The 27789-nt window shown below is 32.2% G+C and overlaps 2 protein-coding genes across 3 annotated transcripts; both read right to left on the reverse strand.

Annotated features, from left to right (window-relative positions):
- Nucleotides 1–1421: 1421 nt before the first annotated feature.
- LOC148617453 (pachytene checkpoint protein 2 homolog) lies at nucleotides 1422–21491 on the reverse strand. Of its 2 annotated transcripts, XM_088585058.1 has the most exons (11): nucleotides 21174–21490; nucleotides 15947–16112; nucleotides 15477–15656; nucleotides 14887–14977; nucleotides 14255–14391; nucleotides 12918–13004; nucleotides 12083–12189; nucleotides 11353–11506; nucleotides 8944–9056; nucleotides 5259–5328; nucleotides 1422–3199 (listed from the first exon to the last, which is right to left on the reverse strand). In XM_088585058.1, the coding sequence occupies exons 1-11, from the start codon at nucleotides 21266–21268 to the stop codon at nucleotides 3107–3109; spliced, it is 1293 nt and encodes a 430-aa protein (XP_088441184.1). In that variant the 5' UTR covers nucleotides 21269–21490; the 3' UTR covers nucleotides 1422–3106. The 2 variants fall into 2 exon arrangements, with proteins under 2 accessions (XP_088441184.1, XP_088441185.1); XM_088585059.1 differs by lacking the exons at nucleotides 1422–3199; nucleotides 5259–5328; nucleotides 8944–9056 and adding an exon at nucleotides 9077–10359 and having other exon boundaries at nucleotides 21174–21491.
- Nucleotides 21492–21855: 364 nt separating this feature from the next.
- LOC148617454 (uncharacterized) lies at nucleotides 21856–25864 on the reverse strand. The gene is made up of 4 exons (XM_088585060.1): nucleotides 25466–25864; nucleotides 24485–24555; nucleotides 23652–23721; nucleotides 21856–22906 (listed from the first exon to the last, which is right to left on the reverse strand). Exons 1-4 carry the CDS (start codon nucleotides 25704–25706, stop codon nucleotides 22683–22685), a joined length of 606 nt encoding a protein of 201 aa, XP_088441186.1. The 5' UTR covers nucleotides 25707–25864; the 3' UTR covers nucleotides 21856–22682.
- Between the last annotated feature and the right edge of the window lie 1925 nt (nucleotides 25865–27789).

The following is a 27789-nucleotide window of genomic DNA, read 5'->3' on the forward strand; positions in this document are numbered from 1 at the left end:
TTTGTTTTATTCAAACAGTCTTTCATATACTCCATATCTATAAACAAGTAAATTTTTTGCCTACCTTCATTTAATAGTTATAAATAGATTACAGAATTACAAATTCAAAGACTATTTCTTATTAGCTCATGAACATACATGCATATGGTGATGAAAATAACAACTGATTTCTGAAATTTGTTTTTTTTTAATTTTATAATTATAACTATGTCACCCTTAATTGTGATGAACTATTTCCAAGCCAATGAAATTTACCTGAAAATTTAATTATATGGAAAGTGTTAAAGTAGTTGAGAGTGTTCAGTTAAAGTGATAATGAAATTTAATCAAGAGATGTCACTTTGATTAAATAATATAATATTGATTAATTTTCAAAGAGATGTTTATTAGACATCAATATAAGTCTATGATAATTATTTTCAGAACTTTTTTGCAAAAATCCACTGATCTTAAATATAATTATATAAGCTCAAGATCATTGATAAACAGTCCAATAACTATTTTGTAAGTACATCTTATTAACAATCTGGTATTATATTGTTTCTATAAATATAGTTGTTCAATTATGGAATTCTTAATACTCCAAAGGGTCAGGTCTCTGATTTGACTCATATAAATGTTATACATAATTATATATGTTTACACACTTCAATTTGACAATTTATTTACAACATAAAAATTATGTACATAAAATAATTCTTTTCTGTGGTATCAAATTGAATTTTCTGATATGATATAAAACCTCACTCATTCATTCTAAATCTTTATGTGTATTTTGCCAGTTTTCCTGGTCTAGTCTTAGTTCGTAGATTCTTGATCCAATAAGTTCTCTTTGCTTTTTCTTTCTAGAGCCAATGGTAAATACATAAAATTAATCTTCTTCATTTTAATTTGGTACATCATTATAAGAGGTGGTAGTGCTAACTTTATGCATGTACCGCTTTGAAGTAGACACTAAACACAATATGGATTAGACTCTTAAGAAAATGCTGGGTTTACTAAAATGTATTAATCTTGGAAGATCTATGAACGACTGGTCAGAAATATTTCTGATTCAATATGAAGTTGTTCTCAAGTTGTTGAATGGGCACAAAGTAACTATGAACAGACAGACAGGCAAAGACTAAATATACAATGTTTTTGCAAGAGTAATCAAGGGAAGCAAGGTTACAGCGGTAATCAAAATAATGTAATCCAGGGACAAAGACCAGACATGGAAAACAGACATACACACCAAAGTAACAAATTTCAAATGAGCAATCGGACTCCACTAAGAACTGGGAGCATGGACCAGTTGCACCAGTAGGGTAAGTGTCCTCTGCTTTTCTAGAAACACCCAAGTTGCTCATAAATTTAGTTTATCTTGAAAAAAAAATGAATACTGAATACTTTTTAATGATACACAAAGTGGGAAATATGAACACATTTTTTTTCTTTATTTAATAGCACTTAAAATCATTCTTACAATTATGAAAACATAAAGTCATACAATAATAACAATTTATTGCAAAGTCATTGACAATGTGTAATTTAATCTCCATATAATGCATTTTTTAAGACAAGATAAGTATATGTAGGTGAAGATGGAAGACTTCTGACAGGCTCTAACAAACCTGATATGATTCCCTAAAAAGATTCATTGAGAACTAGAAACAAAAATTGCACAACCACTTTATAGATGATGGTATTATACAAGCTTAAAATAAACACAGGACAAAAGCTCCCCCCCATGAGAAATTATTTTATCAATTATGAATAATATTTCTATCAATACTGCAAGTGTAAAATTTGAAATTTAATATTTTTGCAACTTATACTATGTGGATTAATATAAAAATGTATAAATACCAGAATTGTAAGGTTTAAACATTTATTTTGTTTTGAAATTTTATTTAAGTCTAAGTTTTAAAGTTTAGATGAATAGTATAATCAATTAATTATATTGTATTTTTATCTCTTGTTGAATATTACAGTGCTTCAATAATTAAATTGTTAACATTTTAACCTTTTGTTGTTTCTTTTTAAGACAATATAAGGCTTTTGTCCAGGGGGCTTATGTCCTAGACCCCACAAGATGTAGTGTGAGATCCCTAGTCCTATGCAATTTGTCTTCGGAAGTTTTATTTCCTTGTTTGAATAAGATAAAAACAATAATGATACCTTAGGAGGGATATTCACTAGCCTGTTCAGTCTTAGTTTTAGATAAGTATAGAAAAAAGTAAACAAAAGCCAATTAATAAAATAGCCATAATATGGGAAGACATTTTAAAATAATAATGTGTATAGCAGTCTTTCATTTAGATCCAAAACCTTACTAGGCTGTTACAGGGAGAACACTGAAATAACAAATGCAGAGGTGCACTAAAATGCAACAAAATGTTTTAATAGTGTATGAAAGGTTTACATGCCAAACATTATATGATGGTATACATGACATTATATTTTGTTCATATCTGCTGATAATTATTGATTCAATATACATAGGCATAGCCTGTTATCCAATTCCTTTATTTATTCAATAAAATATTTGAAATGAAATAAAATCATTTTGGTGAAAATAAAAATCTGGGTCAAAACTCAATGATATGACTAATTTTTTCAATATATTATAACAAACCTGAAATGAGATTTCCAATCTACAAGTACATGCAAATATATGTTATTTTATGGGATGGAAGAATGGGAAGAACATGGGTCTGGAAAGATTTCATGTAATAGTTTGTGATGGGAAAGCAAGTACTGTGCGAGGAGATATGTTTCCATTTCTTTAATCTCAGTCAAGCTCTCATTGCAAATTCTATAGGTTTGAAGTCTGAATAGTTTACTTATATATAATTCTTCACATTCAGAACATAATATACTTGTGTACTTGTACCAAGTTTCATGATGAACTGACTACATCTTTATAAATAAAAACTTCTTAATGAAAATCTAAACCTTGTACATGATAGTTTACAGACAAATACACAGGCTGAAAATCTAATCGCTGATTACAGTGCTAGTGAGCATGATAATGAAGCACTGTGTCAAGTGCTGCATCATATTTAACAATTAATAATTGATACAAATAAATAACTTCCACAGACATCAGCTTTATCACCAGTGTTTAGTCTTTACATAAATCAGCTCTTTCTTTAAACTGTCTTTCCACTGCTTTGTCCAATGCCTTCAGAAAATCACCCAAAGAAACTACAGCACTCTTCAAATAATAAAAATATGCATACCATAAAAAGTTGTGTATATAAACATTTCACGTACATAAATAATTCAGAATAGTATAAAACTATCATGCTTCAAACATATGAAAATAGCTGTAACTGTGTGAAAGTGTTTTCTTTTGGAAGATAACCTTCCATATCTACTTACAAGCACCTTAAAAAATCCTGGTATACATGTACTATATATATAGTATATCTTAAACACATAGAAAACATGTACTATATATAGTATATCTAGAACATATAGAAAACCTGTACTGTACATAGTATATATAGAACACATAGAAAACCTGTACTGTACATAGTATATATAGAACACATAGAAAACCTGTACTGTATAAAGTATATCTAGAACACATAGAATCACACAGAAAACCTGTACTGTACATAGTATATCTAGAACACATAGAAAACCTGTACTGTATAAAGTATATCTAGAACACATAGAAAACCTGTACTGTACTTAGTATATCTATAACATATAGAAATCCTGTACTGTACATAGTATATCTAGAACATGTAGAAAACCTGTACTATATATAGTATATCTATAACACATAGAAAACCTGTACTGTACAGAGTATATCTAGAACACATAGAAAACCTGTACTGTACAGAGTATATCTAGAACACATAGAAAACCTGTACTATAGATAGTATATCTAGAACACATAGAAACACACAGAAAACCTGTACTGTACATAGTATATCTAGAACACATAGAAAACCTGTACTGTACATAGTATATCTAGAACACATAGAAAACCTGTACTGTACATAGTATATTTAGAACACATAGAAAACCTGTACTGTGTAAAGTATATCTAGAACACATAGAAAACCTGTACTGTATATAGTATATCTAGAACACATAGAAAACCTGTACTGTACAGAGTATATCTAGAACACATAGAAAACCTGTACTGTACATAGTATGTCTAGAACACATAGAAAACCTGTACTGTAACTAATGTAAAATTTGGCTAGTAAGCAGAAACTCAACACAGTATCAATTTGGATAGCAACACGACAAAGCAATGTACTGTTTATCATGAATGTAATAAATAACCCCCCCCCCCAAAAAAAAACCCCCCAAAAAACAGCTTCTGACATATGTCAAATCCTACAAACAAAAGGTGTCAAAACATGTATTCATATATTTATTTATCTCTGTAAAGAATTGGGATATTTTGCCATTTTTCTCTCTTAAATTTCACCAAATAACACTTTTGTTCCTCAATATTTATTTTTATTTATTGTAGAACATGTTTGACAGTTTTATCCTGGTGTATTTGTTCTACGTATTTTTTTAAGCTATGTGCTAATCTCTAATCTTCAATGCAATGATACTGGAAATTTCTATTACTTTGCAAGTATTTCTAGGATGGCAAAGCATTCTAATCTTCTGCTGTACAATTCTGCATAGGCTATTTTGTTGTGGTACTGTTCTGTATAGGCTATTTTGTTGTGGTACTGTTCTGTACAGGCTATTTTGTTGTGGTACATTTCTGTATAGGCTATTTTGTTTAGGTACTTTTCTGTATAGTATATTTTGTTGTGGCACTTTTCAGTACAGGCTTTTTTGTTGTGGTTCTGTTCTTTACAGGCTATTTTGTTGTGGTACTGTTCTGTATAGGCTATTTTGTTGTGGTACATTTCTATACAGGCTATTTTGTTGTGGTACTGTCTATACAGGTTATTTTGTTGTGGTACATTTCTGTATAGGCTATTTTGCTATGGTACATTTCTGTATAGGCTATTTTGTTGAGGTACTGTTCTGTATAGGCTATTTTGTTATGGTACTTTCTGTATAGGCTGTTCTATTGTGGTACTCTTCTGTATAGACATTTTTCTGTACCGGTAATTGAACATTGTTTTAAGTACTGGTAAATCTGTCTAATCTTTGAACAGTAAAATTTAATGGATATCCAAAACAAACTGACTTTACTGATAAGAAATCTTAGAGCAGGAAGCACTGTATACATTTTTATCTTTCTTTTTTTTAAACTTGATGGTTGCACTCATGCATTTTTAACTTACCTGGACAAACATTGCATGTGCAATGAAAGGTAGCTTTCTAAGTGTTCTGCCACTCAAGCTGTGACTTTTTCTGCAAAGAATATAGAAGAAAGGGTAAAGTTATGACAGGCTACACTACAGCTAACGACTATTTGACGATTCCACTTGCCCACCGTGGAGAAATCAAGTTGTCCACGCTTTGCCCACCCTTAATGGTGTTTACTTAGGAATTAAGATAATTAGGTTTTTATACAAATGAAATGCTTTGAACTCTTATTTTCCTTTTTTTTTCTTCTGAAGGCCGACATCGTAATTAAGTCTGTCATTATTGAAATGTAAACCTGGACTAATCAGAAAACAAAGTTGATATAATCTTTAAAGAAATTCATAAGGCTTTAATTTAAACATTTCCAGTTGCTACATGTATCATGTAATAATATTGTACATCTGACCAGAATGTTACAAATTGTAAAATATGATGTTCAAGAAAATCAAGTATTTGCGAACTCCTTATTTCCCTGACTACCCATTTAACGCTGCTGTATTTTCTTAGTGAAAGAATAGGTTTGAAGCAAACGCAGGCAACTTTAACTTATGGTCTATAATTGACCAATTTCAGTATCTTGTCATTTCAAGAAAATTTTAAAGTGGCAAGATAATATGTGATCCAGAAATATTGAACCGCGTAGTTCATGAGTTTTCAAATGCCAACGGATTTAACTATGTATCATCCGATCACACGTTAGCCGAATATAGTAATGGGTGAAAATTCCCCCTCTTAAGTTTAATATGCAGTTAGTTTTTAAAGATTTAGCGCATAAAAGACGGTTGAACGAATTATTTCTTCTGGTTTTTTCCCTTCACTTAGTTCAACAATTTTGACTACGATTAGTTCTGTTATTATATAAAAAAGTAGCATACAATTTATAAATTACGATGTTCAAGAAAGTCGAGTATTCACGAATTACTTATTTTACTGATGAGTTTCTTACGTAATAATTCTTAGGGGTGGCTTTTATATACTTTCGTTTTTAAACCAACAACAACAAAAATGCTTTAAGTGTCTGAATTTCTTATGCAGATTTGGTAAACGCCTTTCAATCACTGCTTTTCACGTTTCATCAATAATCATGGCAACAGCTATCGATCGACAAACAATGTGCCTTATTTGCATAGATAATAAGAAGACTGAGTAATAATACACGAAAGTATTTAAAATTCTACACCGTCATTCATAAATATGTAACTTTAGAGATATATAGAAATATAAATATTGTTTTTTTTTTTTTCATAACTGCTGACGTTAAATCAAAATTTCAGACCTTTTGATTAAGACTTTTTAATTTTGTTTAATTACCGAAAATCTTCGCATATCAAAATGCACTTTCGAAAACAGATTTCCATTTAAGTGTTTTACTTTGAAATCACATTATATTTTTCTAGAATCTTCTCAAACTTTATTCCAGAAACATTATTATTTTCATTTCCGAAATATTCATTGTTAGTTTTGGAATATACAAAAAGGTACATTGTAAATGACACAAGGGCAATCATATTTTTTCTTTTGAATAATAAAATATTCACTGTTCTTGTAAAACCATGCTCATTACACACATTTTTTTCTGTTTACAAAACGTAATAATCTTGTAATGTATTTGTGATATTTCATATCACAGCCACCTAGAAATAAAATTAATCAATGTGTTTAAAACATTAACTTATTAAGTCAAATCTCACTAATTGTACTGGAAATAGTGTGTATTATCTGTGTAATGTCACTACTTAATACCCAAGCGTGTCACACTTACCCAATATACAGGAAGTGGCCGATCAACTGCTAATTAACGGGATGGCATTGTTTGGTAATATTAAAGAATTAAAAGAAACCTTATTTAATTTTCATGATTACAGAAGCGTATTAGGAACATCCTAAGTGTTTTATTTTAAATCAAAATTTTGACTTTTAAAACCTCTTTTAAAATAAAAATTGTTTGAATAACCCAAGTATGATCTAATAAAAACAAATCAAATTCTTTTAGTAAGAATTTTACTGCTTACTATATATAGAATAAATTAAACTAATTGGCACAAGTGTGTTGACTTCAAATGAAGTAGACCTTTTTCTGAAAATCTCAATACTAAAAAGGGACAAAAATGAGATTTTGTATGTTTTGCGTTATTATGTCTTCCACTTGTAGTTGTTGAAATGGATACATAATAAATTATCATATTTGAGAGTAACTTTCAAATTTTAGCAAAATCGTAACATCAGCCCTCGTTCGTTTCAATTATACATGAACATGTCCTTTCTCGAACTCCATAAAGATTGCACTCATCGTATATCTTATAATTTATTTTTTGTTACGGATGTTGACAAAAAATAAACCAATTTATAACACCTCAATTTTAGTACACATAAACATCTAATCATGATTAAATCACCTACATGTCTTCTCAGGTACTTGTTAGTGCCATTTTCTTATACGCGCAGGTTGACTCTCCAGTTCTTTAAACCACACCCTCAATATTCCTATAATTTATTATCTGTCAATCAACGATATTGCATCTTTCCTTCAAACCACACCGTTGACATTTAATTTAATTGACTACCCGTCAATCATAGGTCCAAGAAGGAACACCTGCATCTTCAGCCACCATGAAAAATTCATAGCAACATGATGCAGTAACATTGAAAAAAACAATGCAGTTGTAAATAGTTGTACATGTATCTTTCATAGGGGTGCACATCCGATCTTAGCTGATTTTCTTAAGGAATTTTAAATAGTATAAGCAAAAGGAGGGTGCACTTTTTACATCATATGGGTGTAAAAGTATTTATCTCAGAATTCACCTTACAAGATTGATTGTTGTTCCCAAATTCATATAAGTTATGTTGAACTATTGATTATTTCTGAACACATTCTTATTCATCAAGTAACACTTGATGAACGTTAAATCAAATTTTCTAATATAATTCAATTTATTTGTTTACAAGTAGTAGCACTGCACTGTATTCAAACATGCCGCTACTGTTAATTGATTAACTGTCAATTAAAGAGATCACATGGCACCTGTCAAAGGTTACCACAGGTACTTTGTTAAAATTCATTTGTTGGCAAATGACCACGCATCTCTGCATTAATCCCCGCCCTACAGGTAATTGATGACTGTCAATTATAAAGAAGCTCTATTGACACCTGTGAAATATTTGTTACCGCAAGTTCATACAATTAGATATGCTTCTTATAATACAACAGGACTGTAATATTTATTACATAAGAATGAGTTTTAATTACGATTCCTGTTAAAACTAAACAAGATTTAAAAGTGACCAACAGAATGCGTGGGCAACATGTACAGATCAACATCAACAGATGTCCACAGTGGGTCGATGGGAACGTGTCCAGGGGTGGACACAAATTGTCCACTATTACCCATGCCCACCGTGGGAAGAGGGAATCATCAAAATAGTCGTTAGCCGTAGTGTATATCAGAAAAGATTCAATATGATGAAACTGATCTAAACCTTACTCCTCTTCAATTAAAGGTTTAGTTCAATATATATCTTTCTGACTATACAAAAAATATACCACAAAATGAACTGTTGCATGTTTTTTTCAAATTGAAAGTAACAAAGCTATCACACTAGGTGCTAGTTCCTCAAAATATTTTTTCTTTTTCTAGTATTTGCCAAACCTATACTCACATTGCTATATCCCTGAGCTGTAGACTTAGTCTTGTTGCATCATTCTGAATAAATCTCATCACCTCTAGCTGTCTCAGGTCAAACATTTGCTGAGCTGGACTTATTATTTTTGCCTAAAATAAACATATGAGATATCAAGCAAGGAAAAAAAAAACTAACATTTTATAATTTCAAAAACCACCTAAAAGTTTTTCATCTTATTTATTATACACAATCTACGTTAATATCAATTTTTAAATTTGAGAAAGCCATTAAGATTATAAAATACAATATATAAATCAGTTCATAGTTATTGTATAGTTGAAATTCAGCACTTTGGTTTCAGTAAGAGACCTTGAAATGTTGTAAAACATCTGTGGTATGCAATGTGTATAGAGGGTGCTACAGTAAAACTTGATTATAAGAACCACCCATACAACAAATTTACACTTATAGCCAATTTTCAAAAAATCCCTGTTCCAAAGCCATTAAGTCATGACAACTTAGAAGAATATAGCAAACTTTTTCTCCCAATTTTCTGATACAGCAAAGTATACAATGATGCCAGAGATTAAGAATTACATGTACTGGTCATCGGTTAAAACAAGTTAGAAATTTCCAGAGGGGCAATTTGTCCCAAACACATTAAAGGTCCAAATGTGTAATTAATTACAGGGTGTTTCCATAACAATAAAATCTAATCACATGAAAAACCTCAGATTTAAGCTGTCTATAATGTCTGATTAATTGGTGGATGAGAATGTGAAATCAGACTGATGATATAAACTTAGCAAACCTCCCAAATATTCCTAACAAGCCTGATCAGATTGGGGTCACAACAGAGGATCAAGTTAAATATGACAATGATTTAATTGCTACAGAATCAAAGTCAGATGAGTACCGAATCTGTCACAGGATTACAAACCCATGGAAGAAAATACATTCACAAAAATGGATGGTTTACAAGGTTTAAAAACAGTTTTACGTGTATCAGAACAACATGATAACGTTGAGTATTTCTTTCTGCTTTAGCAAAAACAGATATAAATATTTCAAGTTTCTTTAATAAAGTCAAGATAAATTTTCCTTGAATGTGTTGTGTACATAATTGGAATATTCATATATCATATAACTTCCCTACACACCCCTTACAATGAATTAGTTATTACATAACAAACTTCACTATAACAATATAGCAAAGTACTTTTAAAGCAAACTTGTTTATCTGTCCCCAGAAATTCTTTATAAGCAAGTTTTACTGTATAGACTTTTCCCTTTATTGAAATAAAGCTGTTTTGAGGCAGTGCGCACAGAAATTTCTAGTGTTTTGTCATAAAAAAAGTGCGTATTTTTGAAATCCTTGGTGTGTGGAGGTTCAAGTCATTTAATCGTAATTAAGTGATTATTGTTACAAAATCCAGTCGCCATGGTAACATCCTGAAAAAAAATATTACTGAGTTTTAGTACAAATCAGGGGGTGCCTTTCCAAAACTAACAGCCAAATACTATGTTTTATAAAATACCAGGCACTTAGACACTACCACAGGATGAAAGCATGCATGGAGTAGGTGGAAAAAGGGTAAAAATAATAAGACCCTTTTTGATTCATTCTCTCACAATTTTAGTTCCAAAAGTTTGTATTTTGAAAATCAGCCATCTGATGGTGAGGAGAGAATCTAATACAGCAGGGGACTGAAACATTCCAGATACCATTCTTCATTTAAATCACACCTGTTTACCATTACATATACTACATCTTTTTATGTGTAAGTGCTTAACTACATTTAAACAATATATCCACCAAATTTTAACTTTAATTTTAAGTTTCACAAAATTTGATGGGGGTAACTTGGTGTGTGAAACAGTGCACCTTAATGTCTAGAAAAAGTATAAATATCTGGTTTTTGCCTTCATTCAAGAGAAAAAAAATAATCGTCATGGCAGCTCCAATATCTTATACTATGAGGAATTTTTGTAAATGTGTTTGAGAACAAAATTAGTCCTAGAAATAAATTTGCTAGCTTCTATGATTAATAACAAATTGAATCATAGCTTTTTCCAAGATAGGATGGCCAAAACAGTCAACAGTGTGGCACCAAAATGTTCAAGATAATCACGTTATCAGCATTACCCATAATTTCTTACTAATGCCAAATAATTCAGCTCAAAGACATGACAATTCAAACCATATTGGAAGGAAATAAGAATGATAAAGCAGGGCTGACATAATGAAAGATGGTACGAATTTTAGTTTCTTCCAGAGTGTTTCAGGTTCCACCAAATGAGTTTTAAGGGATAAATCAAAGCAACTATAAGTTAACTGGAACATTCAACAAAAAATTCCCACATCATATATTATATGGTACTGATGAACTAATTTCATGACATCACAAAGCATTACAATGCAGTAATTATCTCCCTTGAACATACCCTCATCAACTCTGCGATACAAGTCAGGTAGATCTTAAAGATAGCTGCAGGTGAGGGTGGACCAATATACTGTTTAATATCTGCTCTGTCAACAAATGCTAAATCTATTGCACCAGTGATATTAGATGTTGTAAGGATCATCACATTGCTATATCTGTAAATAAACAGTATGTATATCATCTTGTTTCACATTTTATCTGGTAAACGATACGAGTCATTTAATGTTCATTCTGTTATGAATTATGCAAATCTTTTACTTGCAATGTATTAATAATTTGCTAATTGATATTAAATCATGCATGGAAAAATAGTTTGGTAACTGTTTACTTGTTTTCAGGGCCTAATCTAGAAGGAAAAATGAGCAGAAACTTCTTCTTGTTTGTGCTCACTTCTCCCATTGGTCTCTGACAGGTGGAAGATTTTGTAATAGATTACATAGACAAAAATGTCAATATTGCTATTTTTCAAATAGAATTTACTCAAACTTCTCCTTGTGATCAATGTCTAGGTTAGTCCCTGTTGTTCTTGAAGCATTAAATTACTCATCTTAATTGTCTACATTTCCCTTCTATGCATCAAACTAATAAAAATCTCACCAATCTTTACCAATATAGAGTGTTTCTTACTTGTGTCACCTATGGGTAACTTGCTATCTTTAAAGGGTCAACAGAAGATGGGATGTCTGTATAAGCAGAAATTTTTTTTTCAAGTTATTTTTTATAATACATACTTCTTTATCTGATCTATCTGTGTAAGCAGAGCATTTACAACTCGTATGGCATCTGACGGCTCACTTCCAGACATAGAACTCTTTCTGGCTGACGTCAAACTTTCAACCTTAAATAATTAAGACATAAAGAAAAATTGTAAATTTCTGCAGAATATACTGGGGGGAGGTACTGGTAACAAAAATGAAAACATTAATAAGGCTTCTTGTTTAATTCTTATAAATTTCTACAAAACTAAGTGATACACTTCTATTAAATTCATTTTTAAGCAGAGATTGTTGTTTATTTTTCAATTTTTGTGTGTATTCTTTATGTGTGTTATTCATGGTGCTTTGTCTGTTTTTCTAATTCCCACCCCCCCCCTCAATTACGAATATCGGATTACCCTTTCTTATCAAGGACTCCTTTCTGACTATCATTTCTCCAATATACATGTACATGTTTGTGTAGTGGAAATAGTAAAATTCCTTTCACAACTCAATGACAAACCAAAACATAAATAAAAATGAAAGTCATAACATATACACGGATGATTTTACGAGGTCATCAAACAAAGCAGAAATAGGCAAAATAGAATGTAAATATACAGTAAAAAAAAGAATTGTAATGGTAAAATTCCTGATTTGAAATAGCGAAATTCAGCTTAAAAGAGGAAAAAAATCATCCCTGCATATAGGTAAACCATTTTCACAGAATATTTTTTTCTACATAAAAACTTATACAATTCATTTGGAGAATGCCCAATGAGTGATTGTTGATTTTCTTCAGATTTTGTCTCATGGAGAATGACAACAAATTCTGTCAAATCTGATTCCCACCACTAATTTCATACAATACCTCATCAATCAAAACACAGACAAGGGAATCTTGATCATCTATTAACTCCTGTATCTTCTGAAACATCTTCATGACTAATTTACCACTCTGAAAAAGCAATAGCTATGAATAATAATGCAGGAAACATTTAAGTTAGCTTAGTTAGTGGGAAGCAGTATTGTGTTAACTTGACAATGACTTTGAAACATTTATACTCGACATCAGCTCAACTACAACCATCAAAAATTAATTTTAAAAGGCTAACAAAGACGTTTATTGTTACCTACCTGTGTTTTAAATATTAATCTTGTATGACAGTTGAAATAACCAAATAATATCTCCCTATGAAGTCAATAATCTGAATCCGTCAAGTTCGTAAATTTGAATGGCAATATTTACATTGTCAAAGTCAGCCATTTTCTTTTGGATGGGTTGCTACGGAGATGTTGTTCATTCTATGAGGTTGTTCTAAAGACCAATGATTCCAGCATGCACTTCGGTACCTTCGAACTTCTTGGACGCATTACCTGTTTGTCACCTATGAATCCAATTTGGCGGGAAGACTGATGGTTTTCACCGGAGATCTCGAAATGTTACAAACATAGTTTGTCAACAAATAGGTCCAATATGGCAGATCTTATAGGATTTTTATTGGCTAAGTAAAGTGCAGAAACGTCCCGTGAGTACCGCCCACTGTTAGACATAAGTCAATTAACACAATATGTGTTGTAAGAAAGACAACTCTAATACCGAATTGCAAATGTTACGAAAATAGAAATTAAAAACAATAACAAGCAACATCTGACGCAAAGGTACCCTCTGAGACACGTAAGTGATACATATATATATAAAGACAACTATAGTTCAGAATCCTAACTGTTACGAAAATAGAAATTCAAAACAATATCGAGCAACATCTGACGTCCAGTATAGTTAAACCCTGATTATTAAGATGCATCACACTCAAATCAATACCTGGACCATTTTGTCAAAATTTCTATCCTGTTATTGCTTGACCAACATTTTTAAAGAGCTTAATGCCAACTTATCAACTTGTTGCTCAACAGGTTGATTTCTAATCTGTAGCATGAACACATTTTAGATTTCCCAATCTGGGAAGAATTGTGGCAAGCTGTTTATCTAGGATGGGGTGTAAAGAGGTTCAAATTAAAAAAAAATATTTCAAATACAACAGAAAAAGAAAAAAATATGGCCTATCAGTAAAATTGTGATCTGTATGGAATCATCAATTCAGTGATATGAATGACTGTCAGGAAATAGAGGAGCTATTCCAATGTGCTCATGCAACTGCTTTTGTCTCATAAAGGATACAGGCTTCTAAAAAAAGTACATCTTACTTCAGAAAACCATTTAGAGAAGAGACTATGACTGTTTATCTCTATCAACTGTCCATATTTAAACCTGTCTGAGAGTCTTATAACCAGCTTCTGTGCCAGAGCTTTACATAGTGATGTCTTCCCAGTACCTGGTGGACCTAAAATTAATACAGATCTCTCATATTTACATAGGTGTAATTTTACAAGGTTTCGTTTAAAAAAAAGTAAAAAGTACAATATATTGTGATTTTGCTACAATAAATATAAAAGAGATCTTATTTTTTTCATGAATATTTAATAGTAAAAGTATTCATTATTGGGGTAAATACAATGTATAAAAGTGTGAAAAATTGACTTTTAACACTGTATAACACTACTCTAATTCTTTGAAAGCATGAAAATTGATAATCATGAATATGTTCATTTGACAGAATCGGCCATAACCAATGTGTTTAAGTACTTTACTAAAATTCATGAAAAAATAATTAGTGTACACAGGGGATATTCATTGGAGATCACTATAATATATTTTTTTTCATAATGTACTTTATAATAATCAGAAGTAGTATAATCTCATTTTTATGTTTTATTGTTACTCAAACAAAAGAAGAGAGAAAACATGGAAGCCTTCTGATATTGTACAGATATATTACCATGAAGAAGTATAACTTTGTTCCAGGATATCACATTGGTATCAACATTCCTGTCAGAAAACAGAAGTGTTGTGGCTGCATAATTTAACAACTGAAATAACATGACAAGTAATATCTTACAAACAAAAGATAGAAGACAAACATGAATCATAATTGTCTCTAAAAACTGAAATTTTTAATGACATTCACAAAGATAATATGTCCCATAAAAATGACTACTGTTGCCACAAGCAGCATTTAACCTTATGCATGTCATCACTGTGACATTTGCTGCAGATAGAAATTAGCATAAAGCAAATACAGCAAACAGATGTGGTTCTTTGATAATATAGTGTTTCAGTAAAAATGTTTATTTAGTTGTCTATAATACTGTTAACCATAATTTTTTTGGAGCAGTTTTATTTTCATAATTTTCACAAGAAGACCTGCAACACCAAAATTAAACTGCTGTGAATATTTTCTTTGACAACATTATAATATAATTTGAAGAATGATGATGCATTTCAAACTGCATGAAAGTAGATTGATTGCAGAAACAATGAAAAACAGACTGGTTTACAGTACAGTCGTGTACATAAACATTAACCTACATTTCCTTTGATATCATCATCAAAGACCAGGCTGCCCCAGACCCCATGGAAATCTGTGGAGGGCAACAACCAATGATTGGCAGCAGCTAAATCCTCATCGTCCAATTCTTCTGTGCCCGGTCCATCAGCATGTAACTGGTAGACATGTATCCGTAAATTATTGTTGGTTAGATCTATACCCTGGGAAAGTAAACATAAATTTTTACAAAGATAAAAGTATTTTTTCAAAGAGAGTAAAACTTACCACAAATGTACATGTACATATTTTTACTTTATCCCAAATTTTCCAAAATACAAAAACAGTTCAGATACATGAATCAATCCAGGAATTATTTACTTGCTGTAAAAGCATTCAATAGTGACATGAAGCAGAACATCGTAAGTATTGTACATGTACAGATGTACCACTAAATACCAGTTATAAGGAGGTAAATGTCATTTACAGTGTATATTTCAACTTGTTTAAATACCTGTTTTTCAGTATTTAATATGTCAGTATCACACAATGAGACAGAATGAACATGATCTCTCAAAAATTTGTCATCAAATTCTGTAATAAACAGGTCTCCATAAGCCGTCTTGTGTCTTCTTAACAAAGCTTGCACTTTTTCACACACTATGTTAGTTCTAGCAGTGCTGTAAGCATATACATGTAAATATTAAATAAATAAATTTGCATGTTAAATGCTGCAATTATCTTTCTCATCAAAATATTTAGTTCAGATAAAATATGTCAAGTTTCAGGCTACATTGTAACTTTGTCAAGTATAAAATATGTGTATTTAATAAAAATTGTTTTGAATAGAAATGCATGCACTTAATACAGGTGGTCTATTTAGATTGGTATATAAAACTGTTATAATGTAATTTGTGCATGATGCATACATTTTGTACCTACATATATGTAAGTTCATACATATCTGGTAATTAAAGCAAAGGTATCAATGCAAATGTATGTTGTCTGATAAAACATCAATGTAATTTTACCCAAAATATCACCAATACATGTATTGGCAAACAATTTCAATGGTAGTGTTTCATGTTGCACTAGTTTACTTTATCAAACTATTTGGGCCATACTTAAAAATATGTTTCCCCTCTCCCAACCATGATTCTCAGAAGAGGGTAAACATACTGGTAGGCTGGTAGGTAAAAGGTGTTTTTTTTTGCATCAGAAATATTAATCATCTGAAAAAAAGAGGATATAGAGCACTGGCTACAGAATGAGAGGTCCCAGGTTCGATTCTAAGTTTCCAACTGCTAACACAGAGTATCAAAACACAAATCCTGCCTTGGAAAATTTGTTTTAAAAATTTGGACCAGTTACATGAAGCATGCCTCTGTAAAGCTTAAAACTTGCTTTCAGAGCCCAGTAGCTTGAAAGACCAAAATATGTGTCAATGACCAAAATACACATGAAATTACCGAAAGACACCGCAAAATTTTAGTTTTTAGATGATGACAGGTTAATTCTTTCTTTCATTTATAAAACACGGCCTTAAAATTAATTCAGAAGTTTGCTGGTCTAGAAACAGCTTAGTATTTCCTCTTCCAGGGGTTCCTATATGTAAATCTAGGGATATTTGATATACAAGTAACATTCTAATTTTAAATAAAATAAAATGATAATAATAAAAACACCTTCAGCTATATCGCCCAACACCTTCATCCAGCACTCTAGGTTTTCTGTCAGGGTTACCTCACCCTTAGCTTATCTTCAGAAAGCATTTGACAAAGTTTGGAAAGATGGCCTTCTTAGATTTGGAGTTAGTGGAAGAATGTACAATTGGACCAACTCATATCTGTACAATAGAAGGGCAAGAGTACTCGTAGGTGGGAAGCATGGCCGAAAAATACTTCTAAAACAGGATGTACCACAGGGAGGAGTATTGCCACCAACTTTCTTCATACTCTATATAAATGACCTAGTTCCAGAGCTACCAAATGGTGTACAATCAGCACTCTATGAAGATGATCTTGTCCTCTGGTGCTCTGAAGAGTATGCAACTACTGCAGGATACAAACAGCATTAGATATGGTAATCAAATGGGCCAATGAGTGGTATGTTACCATCAATAGAGAGAAAACAACAGCAACCCTCTTTACACTCTCACCTAAAACCCAATCTGTCAAACTGACCATGTATGACATCCATATCACAATGAAAGATCAGCAAACATACCTTGGTGTAAACTTCGATAAAAGACTTTCCTGGAAACAGCATATAATGACAGCAGAAGCCAAAGCCAGAAAAAAAACCCATGAGAAAACTTGCTGGTACAAACTGGGGTGCTAATGAGAAAGTTCTGAAATCTGTCTACGAAGGAAATGTACACCCACATCTAGAATATGGCTCTAGTGCTTGGTTGACAACAGCTGAGTCTCACTATCAGACTCTAGATAAAGTCCAGAATCAGGCAACTCCACATCATCACAGGAGCCATGAAATCAACACCTATTGCTAGTATGGAGGAAATAACAAACATACAACCATTAAGTAAGAGAAGAGAATGTAAAGCTATGATACAGGCCACCAAATATCAATGCTTACCAAACCACCCAATGAATGAGAGACTAAAACGACTATCCTCAGGCAGACTCAAAAGATCCAGCTGAAATCTAGAAACAAGAGTATTGCTAAGAAAACACTAAGAACATCTACCTATGCATGTCAAACCTATAGATTTTTAAATGAATGACAATCTATGTACAGAGAAGGAGGACAATGTAACCATTCAGACAACAGTTCCGTTACTCAGTGCCAAAGATGAACAATCAAACATCGTCAGAAAAACTGTAACAATGAGCATCCTGGAAGAAGAGTAACCATCAGAATTGTGAGCAAGAGTTTACACAGATGATTCAGCCACAAATGCGACAACAAAAGGAGGGGCGGGTATCTACATAGAATACCCAAATGGAGTACAACAGTCAATGGCAATACCAACAGGATTACATTGCTCCAACTACAAGGCAGAAGAAGAAGCACTGATCCATGCGGCAAACTACATCAAGGAAACTGCAGAAAATATGCAAGTAGTATTCCTAACAGATGCCCTCTCCGCAATACAAGCACTGACCAACAACAAACTGCCACAACTTGAATGAGCTATTTATTCCATCAAGAGCCTTAAAACTGCCATACAGTGGATACCTTCACATTGTGGAATTAATGGAAATGAAAAAGCAGATAAGCTAGCAAAGGAAGGCGCTCAACAACAGCAAGATGAAAATCCTGTCTGCTACACAGAGATGAAGACCATCATCAAGTCTCTGCACAATATCCCTCAGAAGCAAGATAGCTACCATCAACTAAAACGATTTGAGCAAACTACAATCTTCAGGCTCAGGACAGGACACAACAGACTCAACCAACATCTGTGAAGAGTTTTGAAGGTCACACCATCACCTATGTGTCCCTGTGGAGAAGCAGAGCAGAATACAGAACACTTTCTGCAGATGTGCAAGTTACACCAGGCACAGAGAGAGAGAAGATGTGGGATAAACAACCACCATTACAGAGAAACTATGGACCTGTGGAAGACCTACAGAAGACAGCTAGATTTGTTGAGGAGACTGGCATTCAAGTGTAATTGCGAACAACAAGAAAAAGAAGATTAATGATTTTATTTATTAATGACAATATTTACATAACAAGAACAGCATGAACATAGATATCTTTATTACGATAACTTCCATTTTAAAGTGTCATCATTACTATAGCTACTATTAATTAAAAAATAAATCATTTAAAAAATGTCACTAAAATAACTACTATAATTACATAAATATGCATTCAAATGATTTCATTTCAAATAGTCATTACTGGCTTGGCACCACTTTAACTGACAGACTTCCATGAGCATTGAATTTGGAATAGTACTTTGCTTTCTTGGCAGGAGATGCTGAAAATGAAACGTTACGTTGAGGCATTTTGATGGTTGATGAGAGTGCTCCACATTGGAAAATTCACATAGACAAGCCATACTTTGAGTCAATTTCATTTTCAGTGGATGCCCTTAACCATCAAAAGATCAAATGTTCTGCATCAATATTTACACAATGATCTAATGACTCTCAATCGTCTGTAATAAATCATTTAATTGTTTAAGCTTGGGCCACTATATCACTTGGGATAAATGTCAATCATCTGGTGTTACATAATTACACACCTTTCAAATTATGTCTCATTGATAACCACTAAGCTCTAAATTACTGTTTATGACCTTTATTAACACGTTCTTGATTTCCTTTATTACTCTGTTATCTATTTACCAGAAATGTTGTTATTTGATCTTCTCGGGCTGTTTCCTTCAATAAATAAAAAAAATGGCAACCAAACTTTTTTACAGTACAACAGTAGAATGGTAGGTAGGTTCTAATTCTGGAAGAATAGAACTACTGCCAGTAGGTTCACGTGTATGGATAGATGATAATTATATTTTGTATTTTATGAAATCCTTCTTTTAGGTTTGTCAAATCAATGTAGCATTCCGCCACCTTTAGTTCGATCATCATGCATAATTTTTGTTTATGTGTTTACTCACTTCAAAATGCTGTTTATTTACAAAATATTCAGAGAATTTTATTTCGAATATAATATAAGGTCAAAAATATCATTTAAAAGAGAATTAATTTGCATATAAATAATAATTACAATTTTGAGGTGTCTTTCAGTCATTCCATGAATATTTTGGTCATTGACATGTATTTCAGTCTTTCAAGTCACACTGCAAAGCCTTGTCATATAGTTTGGAGTTGGCTTCTATGTATTAACCAGTGTTATTATTCCCAGATATTTATAATATTTTACACATTCAACTGGATATTAAAAGAGCAGATAGGAACAATGTATTGAAGAAATGGCAACATAGATGGGAAAATGATGAATCATGCAGACATTGTTATAGGTTTCAGAACAATATAAAGATAAAATTAAGAAAGGACTCACCAAACAAGAAATCATTTATCATTATTAATCAGTTGAGATCTGGATACTCAAAATTAAATGCCTACAAAAACCACATCAACCCACATGTTTTATGCAATGAATGTCAGACTTGTGGAGTATGAGAGGACACAGAGCATTTCTTTCTTCATTGCCAGAAATACAGTGAACACAGGGAAAATTACTCCAAGAAATATACTTCATCACTGGAAACCTATTCATGGATATAGACACACTTCATGTAGAATCAACACATCAAGAAGTCATTTTAACGGCTGCGTTAAATTACATTGAGGAAACCCATCATTTTTTTAATTGATAGTTTTTAATTTTGTCATTTTGATTTTATATACTTTTTTTGTAACTTTCGTTGTATTCTGTCTTTTAATCTTTTAGTGCCACCTACAAATACAAGTGAAGATTCACAAGGAAGACAATACACTAAACAATAGAGAATTCAATGTACACAAGAGTTATCCTGTCGATAAAGACACAGATTGAAGATCAATTGGATGTTAACCAAAAAAAAAAAACCTCTATTAGGAGTTTGTCTGTGTTATTGAGTATTAAAAGCTTGGTTTTATTAGTATTAATGTGAAGACACCATCCAGTGCAATAATCATTTAAGATATTCATTTCATTCTGTAAACTGTAAATTCTGTATTCTCTTTGGAGTCTGATATCAGGACAAGATCATCTGCATACATTGGTCAACAAGCACGGTATATTACCTGTCTCATGTTACCTACCTAGTGGGATTTTGACAAACTTCGACGTGATAAATAATTGGAACATTGTTGTTTGTCGGCGGAAGTGCATCACCAAGCTCAGAAACCTGGTCCATGATAAATAAATGTAAGGCAAACACCTTCCACTTTCAGTTTCAAAAATTTATATCTTGTCACTAAAATGTGAATTAGTCTCAACAGGACGTTCTCACGAAAAAATCAAAATGCAAAAAATGTATTATATTAAAGTTATTCGATCCACTAAATCCAATCCATTTCCTTTTTTTTGTAATTGGCGGCGATTCGTCTGCTGTCGTAAAGTGGCCTCGGGATTGATCATTTCCCTTATAATGTCGTAAATTACGAACCAAATATTTTTTTTTATTTATACAGATTAAATTTTAAAAAAAAAACTATTTTTGATAATACTTCAATCTTAAAAACTGACTACTTGTAAACATGTACGCAGTTTGCAGAATACACTTAGATTTTGCAGTATAAAGAGAAAAAGATGTTATATTGTATGAAACGAAAATAAAAGACGGAACGAAATATCAGCGATCTCATTTATAAATACACAAATCCACACGGGGCGAATACAGAATATTTGAAAAGTGGGTAACATGCTAGTATTTGCCCATATTTACAATATTTTCCAACAAACAAGGAGGGATTTGACCCACCAGACGCTGGTCTGGATCCGCCACTGTCATACTTGCCGTTTTGCTCATATACCCCAGATTTGTCTCCGCCTGACATTTTGACCTCAGAGAAACAATGTCATTTTCCATAATGATAACGTCGTTAGTTTTCTCACATGATTCGGTTGAAGCAGAGTTTAGTATGGAAACTATTGGAAAATACCTCCCTAACTTTATGGCGTGTGATTTCTTGTACGTCTGTTGGCCCCATTTGTGTCCATCTCCACCACGAAGACAAATTAAGTAAAATTATCCTGTGATCGTGTTGTGTAATGCGGCGGTTGGTTTCTTTGTTATGAATACAGAATGCATTCATTTTTTATTCTTTCTATAATGTTGTTTGCTATTTCGGCCTCGGTTTATAATTATTTTGCTGAAGTATTTCTTCCCAAACATTCAAGTTTTGAATGCACTCTTTTTAGTTTCCCTTGATTTAACAGGTTAGTACTATTTACCCCCATATTTACACAAAAAAACAAAAAAAAAACCAAAACAAAAAACAAAAAAAAAACAAACAAACAAACAAACAAACACATATTTACCCCCAAAAACAAACAAACAAACAAAACAACAGCAACAACAAAAAAACTTGAACGAACAAAATTAACAACTGGCTTATACGTGTATATCGATAATAAACATCTTAACAAGAACTTATAAATGTTTTTTTTAATGTTTGAAAACACACACATTCATTCACGTACACCCACACTCGATAAGTGCACGCCTCTACGCTACAGTCATATCATCTATGGTTCATCCGTTATATATATATACTTTTCGCTGATAGTCTAAAGAATAAATAATTCTGACTTTAAACATCCGTATATTACGCACTACAACAGTTGAACATGTGTTGAGTAAATCCTCTGAAAGCCTCGATGCATCGACTCAAAGGTTTTCCTGGATTAATTGCTGACGTGGACGTTTTAGCATATGGATCCATCGGAGGCATTGGAGCTAAACGACCGAAGTATGGAAGAAGTTTTGGTCTTGGTGGCTCTTCGATATCACTGTGGTCAAGAAACTCGTCTTCCCAAGTTTGTGGTGTCTCTGTTTGACCGACAAAGAAACGACAAAGAATAAATAGGACGATATGCATGCATACATACATGTGACTTGTAACTAACATAATTAACTATTAATTTAACAGATTTGTGGTACAATTTTATCGAGAGTGACTGCAAGTAATGATAGTATAAATTGTAAGCTTGAAAATATGAAAATGCAGATAGATTTTAACACAAAAATTCTTGTAAATGCGTTTTGAGCTTTCGACGAATTTAGATGTCTTATTGCGCCTATTAGACATGAAACTGACAGAAATGAAAATTTGCAAGTTGAAAAGAGATGTTTTAAATAAATTGTGACAATTTTATTGAAGGTGAACCACATGTTATTTTTTATTGCCCTGCATAAATATGAAATTTAGTTTTGATTTGAGCCATCTAAATTTTTTACTTATCATTTCCCATTTTAGAAAGCTCAAATCAAAACTAAGTTTCATGTAAATGCTATGCCAATTTTTGTTTACGCGTAGTTCCTTGTATAAATCATTACTTTGTAAAACCGATGCTCTGAATCATGCCTTTGGTTGCATGTAAAAAGTCGTTTAAGCCTTTTCATAAATATAGATCCATAAAGGCACATTCATGAGTCTACGAGCAATCGATTTTCAAGCAATAAAGATACGGTTTTGTTTACTGTATACTATAGACATGGTGTTTTGAGACTTATCAAACACGGTAGACCTCATGCATCCTTTTGTTGTTTTTTTTTTCATTGTGAAATTGCCCACCGTTAGCTTTTATATCCTCGTTGCGTCTTCTGTTTCCTTTGCCAACGATAAGTGAGATGGAAAGATTTTTCTAGAAAAAAAAGAACAATGGTCATAATAGAAAAGACAAAAAGATTACATTCATAGGACGAATTGTCTAGGCTCCCTTATGAAATGATTTTTTTAAATGTTATATTTTTTCAGTTAAAACATTGAAATTACACTGGAAACATTATAGTTAATAAATAAACCAAATTTGTATTTACTATTGTATTGTCACCACAAGTGAATATAAATTAATGCATATTTTTTCACGACTCAGATCGATCCAATCTGACAAACAACTATTCAGGAAATAGTCATTGAAAAAAGTGTTGTAACTATTAGCTTTTACAAATTTGGAAAATATATATATATTGTCACTCATTATTGTACACCAAATATACCGTATTTTCCATCTTTGAACTGATATGCATATTGAATAGCAGTACAGTACATAGGAAAACGAACGAACATGGGGAAACAAATGGACCATGCAACCTATAACATACATACAAAAAACTAAATACCTACAGAGGTAAGGCAGACAAGTATTCACACCACAAATATCGTTTTGTCTATACTTAATTCATGTTTTGTTAGATGTGTATGATCAAACAAATTGAATGTTTTCACAACAACAAAAAACAAACAAAAACAAAACGAAAAAAAAAAACAAAAACAAACAAACAAACAAAAACAAACAAACAAACCAAAGATGAATTTAAAATTGTCTATTAACAACCTGGCCATTGCTATTTGAGCCTTCCTATTATATTGGTAACTGATTTGGAGAAAGAGCAAATAACACGTACCCGAAATAAGCTTTCTTCCGGGAGGAAAAATCTTTTCTTTAAATTTGTATTAAACTTCTGTCGTAAATTTTCTGAAAGATGAAAAAAAAAAACATATATATAAGGATAAACTTATAGTCACTCAAAGGTCACGAGGAATCGGTTGATGCTTTACAGTTAGGCTTGATGCGCTAAAAATATTAGTAAAGGTCCGGAAATCCGACCGTTGCTCGACCCCAGCATGTCTACGCTCTTTCAACTAAGTTTTTAAAAATAAATATGCAAAACTTTTATAGTATACACATTTATTGTGATATCATTATACTTTTTTTTCATTATATGTGTACTTGTGAAATATAAGGTAAACAGCAAACATATAAACTATATACCATAATTATATCAGCAGCCGGGAATAAGGACTTATATGACGTAGTTGTAGTATTATATGATTGAGTACAATCGGTATACATATATTAAATTATATATTATATACATATTTGCAATCTCGCATCGATGCGAGGCTGCGCAAATTTTCGGTGCAAATTTGGTCGCTCCCTCAGCCGGATTCGAACCGCTTCACTGATCTGAAGTTCAACGCTCTAGACCACTCAGCCAACCAGGCTTTACATTCCTTTAATAAGGGACTCAGACCTTTTTGAACTGATTTATAGGTGTGTTGAATTGTGTCATATTTTTTTCTACAGTGGTCTGATTTGAAAGGGGGAGGGTTTTGATCACGCTAAATATTTAAACCTTGTATAATATTGTTTTGGGAGCTAGCTACAGCCTACCGTGTGGTGTGAGGCCTTGAGCTGACATTTTTCATCCCGGTGGGGTTGTTGCCTCTTTGACATTTTACCATATTCATTCTCGTTATATTACAAATGTTTGAATTGCCAGATTTGCACAAGATGCACAAAAAATAGGGTTATGGTCACTGTTGATTTTTTAGGATAATCATTTCTTTGGTAAATACTATGATCGAATCAGGTAAATACTTACCTTTCCTCCCAGAATCATACGACTTAGTCGTGTGCAAATACATATTCACACAGCTTGTTTCCAATTCAGGGAACGATGTTGATACTGATCTATAAGTGTTCATTGCCTGTACTGCGGTACTTTTATCCTCTTTTTTATTATTTTCTCTAGCAATGTTTTCATTTTGGCTGTAGACCGAAGTCTCTGCAACTTTCTGTCTGTAGATATGAGGATCTGACCCTCTTTGGTTGGGTACCACCATCCTATCTACTTCCCTCCTTCTAACTTTAGCTTTCTCCACAGTTAACACGGGCAAGTTCTTTTCGTTGACTTACGAATCGTTGTTTATGTATGCATTATCGCGACTATTTTGCGCTGAACGACGACCCCGGTTACAAATGAAGTTGACCGACATCGGACTATGACGTTACAGATTTCGCCAGCCATGTGACCACGGGTGTGTTACTTGCCGAAAAACGTCAATCACGAAACTGCTCAACCAGGTGAACGGTTGTCCTTCTTTTCTGTAACAGCTATCATTTTTTGAGCAAACATATGACGTACATCAAAGAGTTCAATTTATATTTTTCTTCTATAGAAGTGTACAGTATTCAAAATGCATTTATTTACCACCAAGGTTAATGTACTAGAATCGAATCCAGAGGTTTTTGAAATGGATAGGTTCCAGAAAGAAGGGAAATTCAATCTATAAATTTCTCATTTATGGCCAAACTTAAAAAAATGAGGGCATCACCACAGACCCCTGATCCGTCAATATAAGCCATGAAGAACTTTTCGACCGATGTATGTGCTCCAATGGAGCTAATTTGCATATTTCTACACATTTCATAATTGATTCAAAATGGCGTCAATATTATGTATATCATATTTATTAATTTCAGCTTTACTCAGCACATTAAATATTTGCCCTTTATGGCCGTGGCTATTTTGCCGGATCTGGTAAAATAGCTTGTTTCATGTCATTTAGCTCCTTTGCCTGATCCGGCAAAATAGCTTTTTTTTTTGCCTGATCCTGCAAAAAAGCTTATTTTACCGCCATTAATTAACAAAAATACAAGACTTCGTACATACAAAACTTTATAAATATAAAAGAGATTATAAAACTGGAGATATGATATGGAGTGAAATTTTTATAAAAAAAGTCGTAAAATTTTGAATGAAAAGTATAAAAAAAATTAACACATACATTAAAGTATAGTAGGAATTCTAATCAATTGAAATTTACAGATTTTCTGTCGCAAATAAAAAAAAATCTAAAATTTTACACATGAATTAAAGTAAAATAGAAATTCTAATATTTAGAAATTGACAGAGATTTTTTTTACATAAAAATATAAATGTTAAATACTTTGAAATTATAAAAATAGAACTGTATTTAAAAATTTTATGAGTTAACATTGCAGATAGCTTAAAAGACTACTTCATTTGCAGTTGATACAGATCCAATATACTTCGCTTTGGGCTGTAATTTAATAGGTAAACAAGAAAAAAATGTTGCCATTCCAAGCATGAACTGTACTTTATGCTCTTTTCTAGATTATATGCATCTTCGTCACAAGTTTAATTTACATATTTATATAGGATGGTCCGATTTCTGCTTAAAAATGTTGTAAAATTTTTTAAAACCATAAAAAATTGGAATATGCTCAATATAGCTTATATATAAAGTCAGTAAGAAGCTTATATATATATAATTTTTATGACAGCACATGTTTTTTTTTAAATTCTCGAGTCACATACTAGGAAATTATCACTAAGGGTGCACTATACAGTTACATTAAGGCGCACTGAAATTTTGTAAAACTTAAAAGTTGAAATTTGGTGGATATATTGTTTAAATGTAGATAAGCATTTATACGTAGACAGATGTAATATATGTAATGGTAAACAGGTGTACAGGCGTAATTTAAAGGAAGAATGGTATCCGGAACGTTTCAGTCCCCTGCCGTAATAGATTCTCTCCTCAGCATTTGATGGCTGATTTTCAAAATACCTTATTTCGCACGAACGTTTGGAACTAAAATTGTGAGAGAATGAATCGAAAAGGGTCTTATTATTTTTACCCTTTTTCCAACTACTCCCTGCATGTTCTCATCCTGTGGTAGTGTCTAAGTGCCTGATATTTTATAAAACATAGTAATTGGCTGGTAATAGGTACCAGTATCGTATTGCATATCCCTGAGCAGGTGTACGTCAAAACATGGATGCCATAAAAATATAGTGCATTTTCTTTTTGCCTCTCTACAAACTAATATTTTGTCAAAAGATATGAACAATGACTTATAAAATAGAGCAAACATCACACTGTAAGATGAAGAACTTTT

The sequence above is a fragment of the Perna viridis genome, chromosome 5, assembly GCF_037379345.1.
Source record: "Perna viridis isolate PV_CMFRI_1.1 ecotype Kerala chromosome 5, ASM3737934v1, whole genome shotgun sequence".
NCBI classification, from domain to species: Eukaryota; Metazoa; Mollusca; class Bivalvia; order Mytilida; family Mytilidae; genus Perna; species Perna viridis.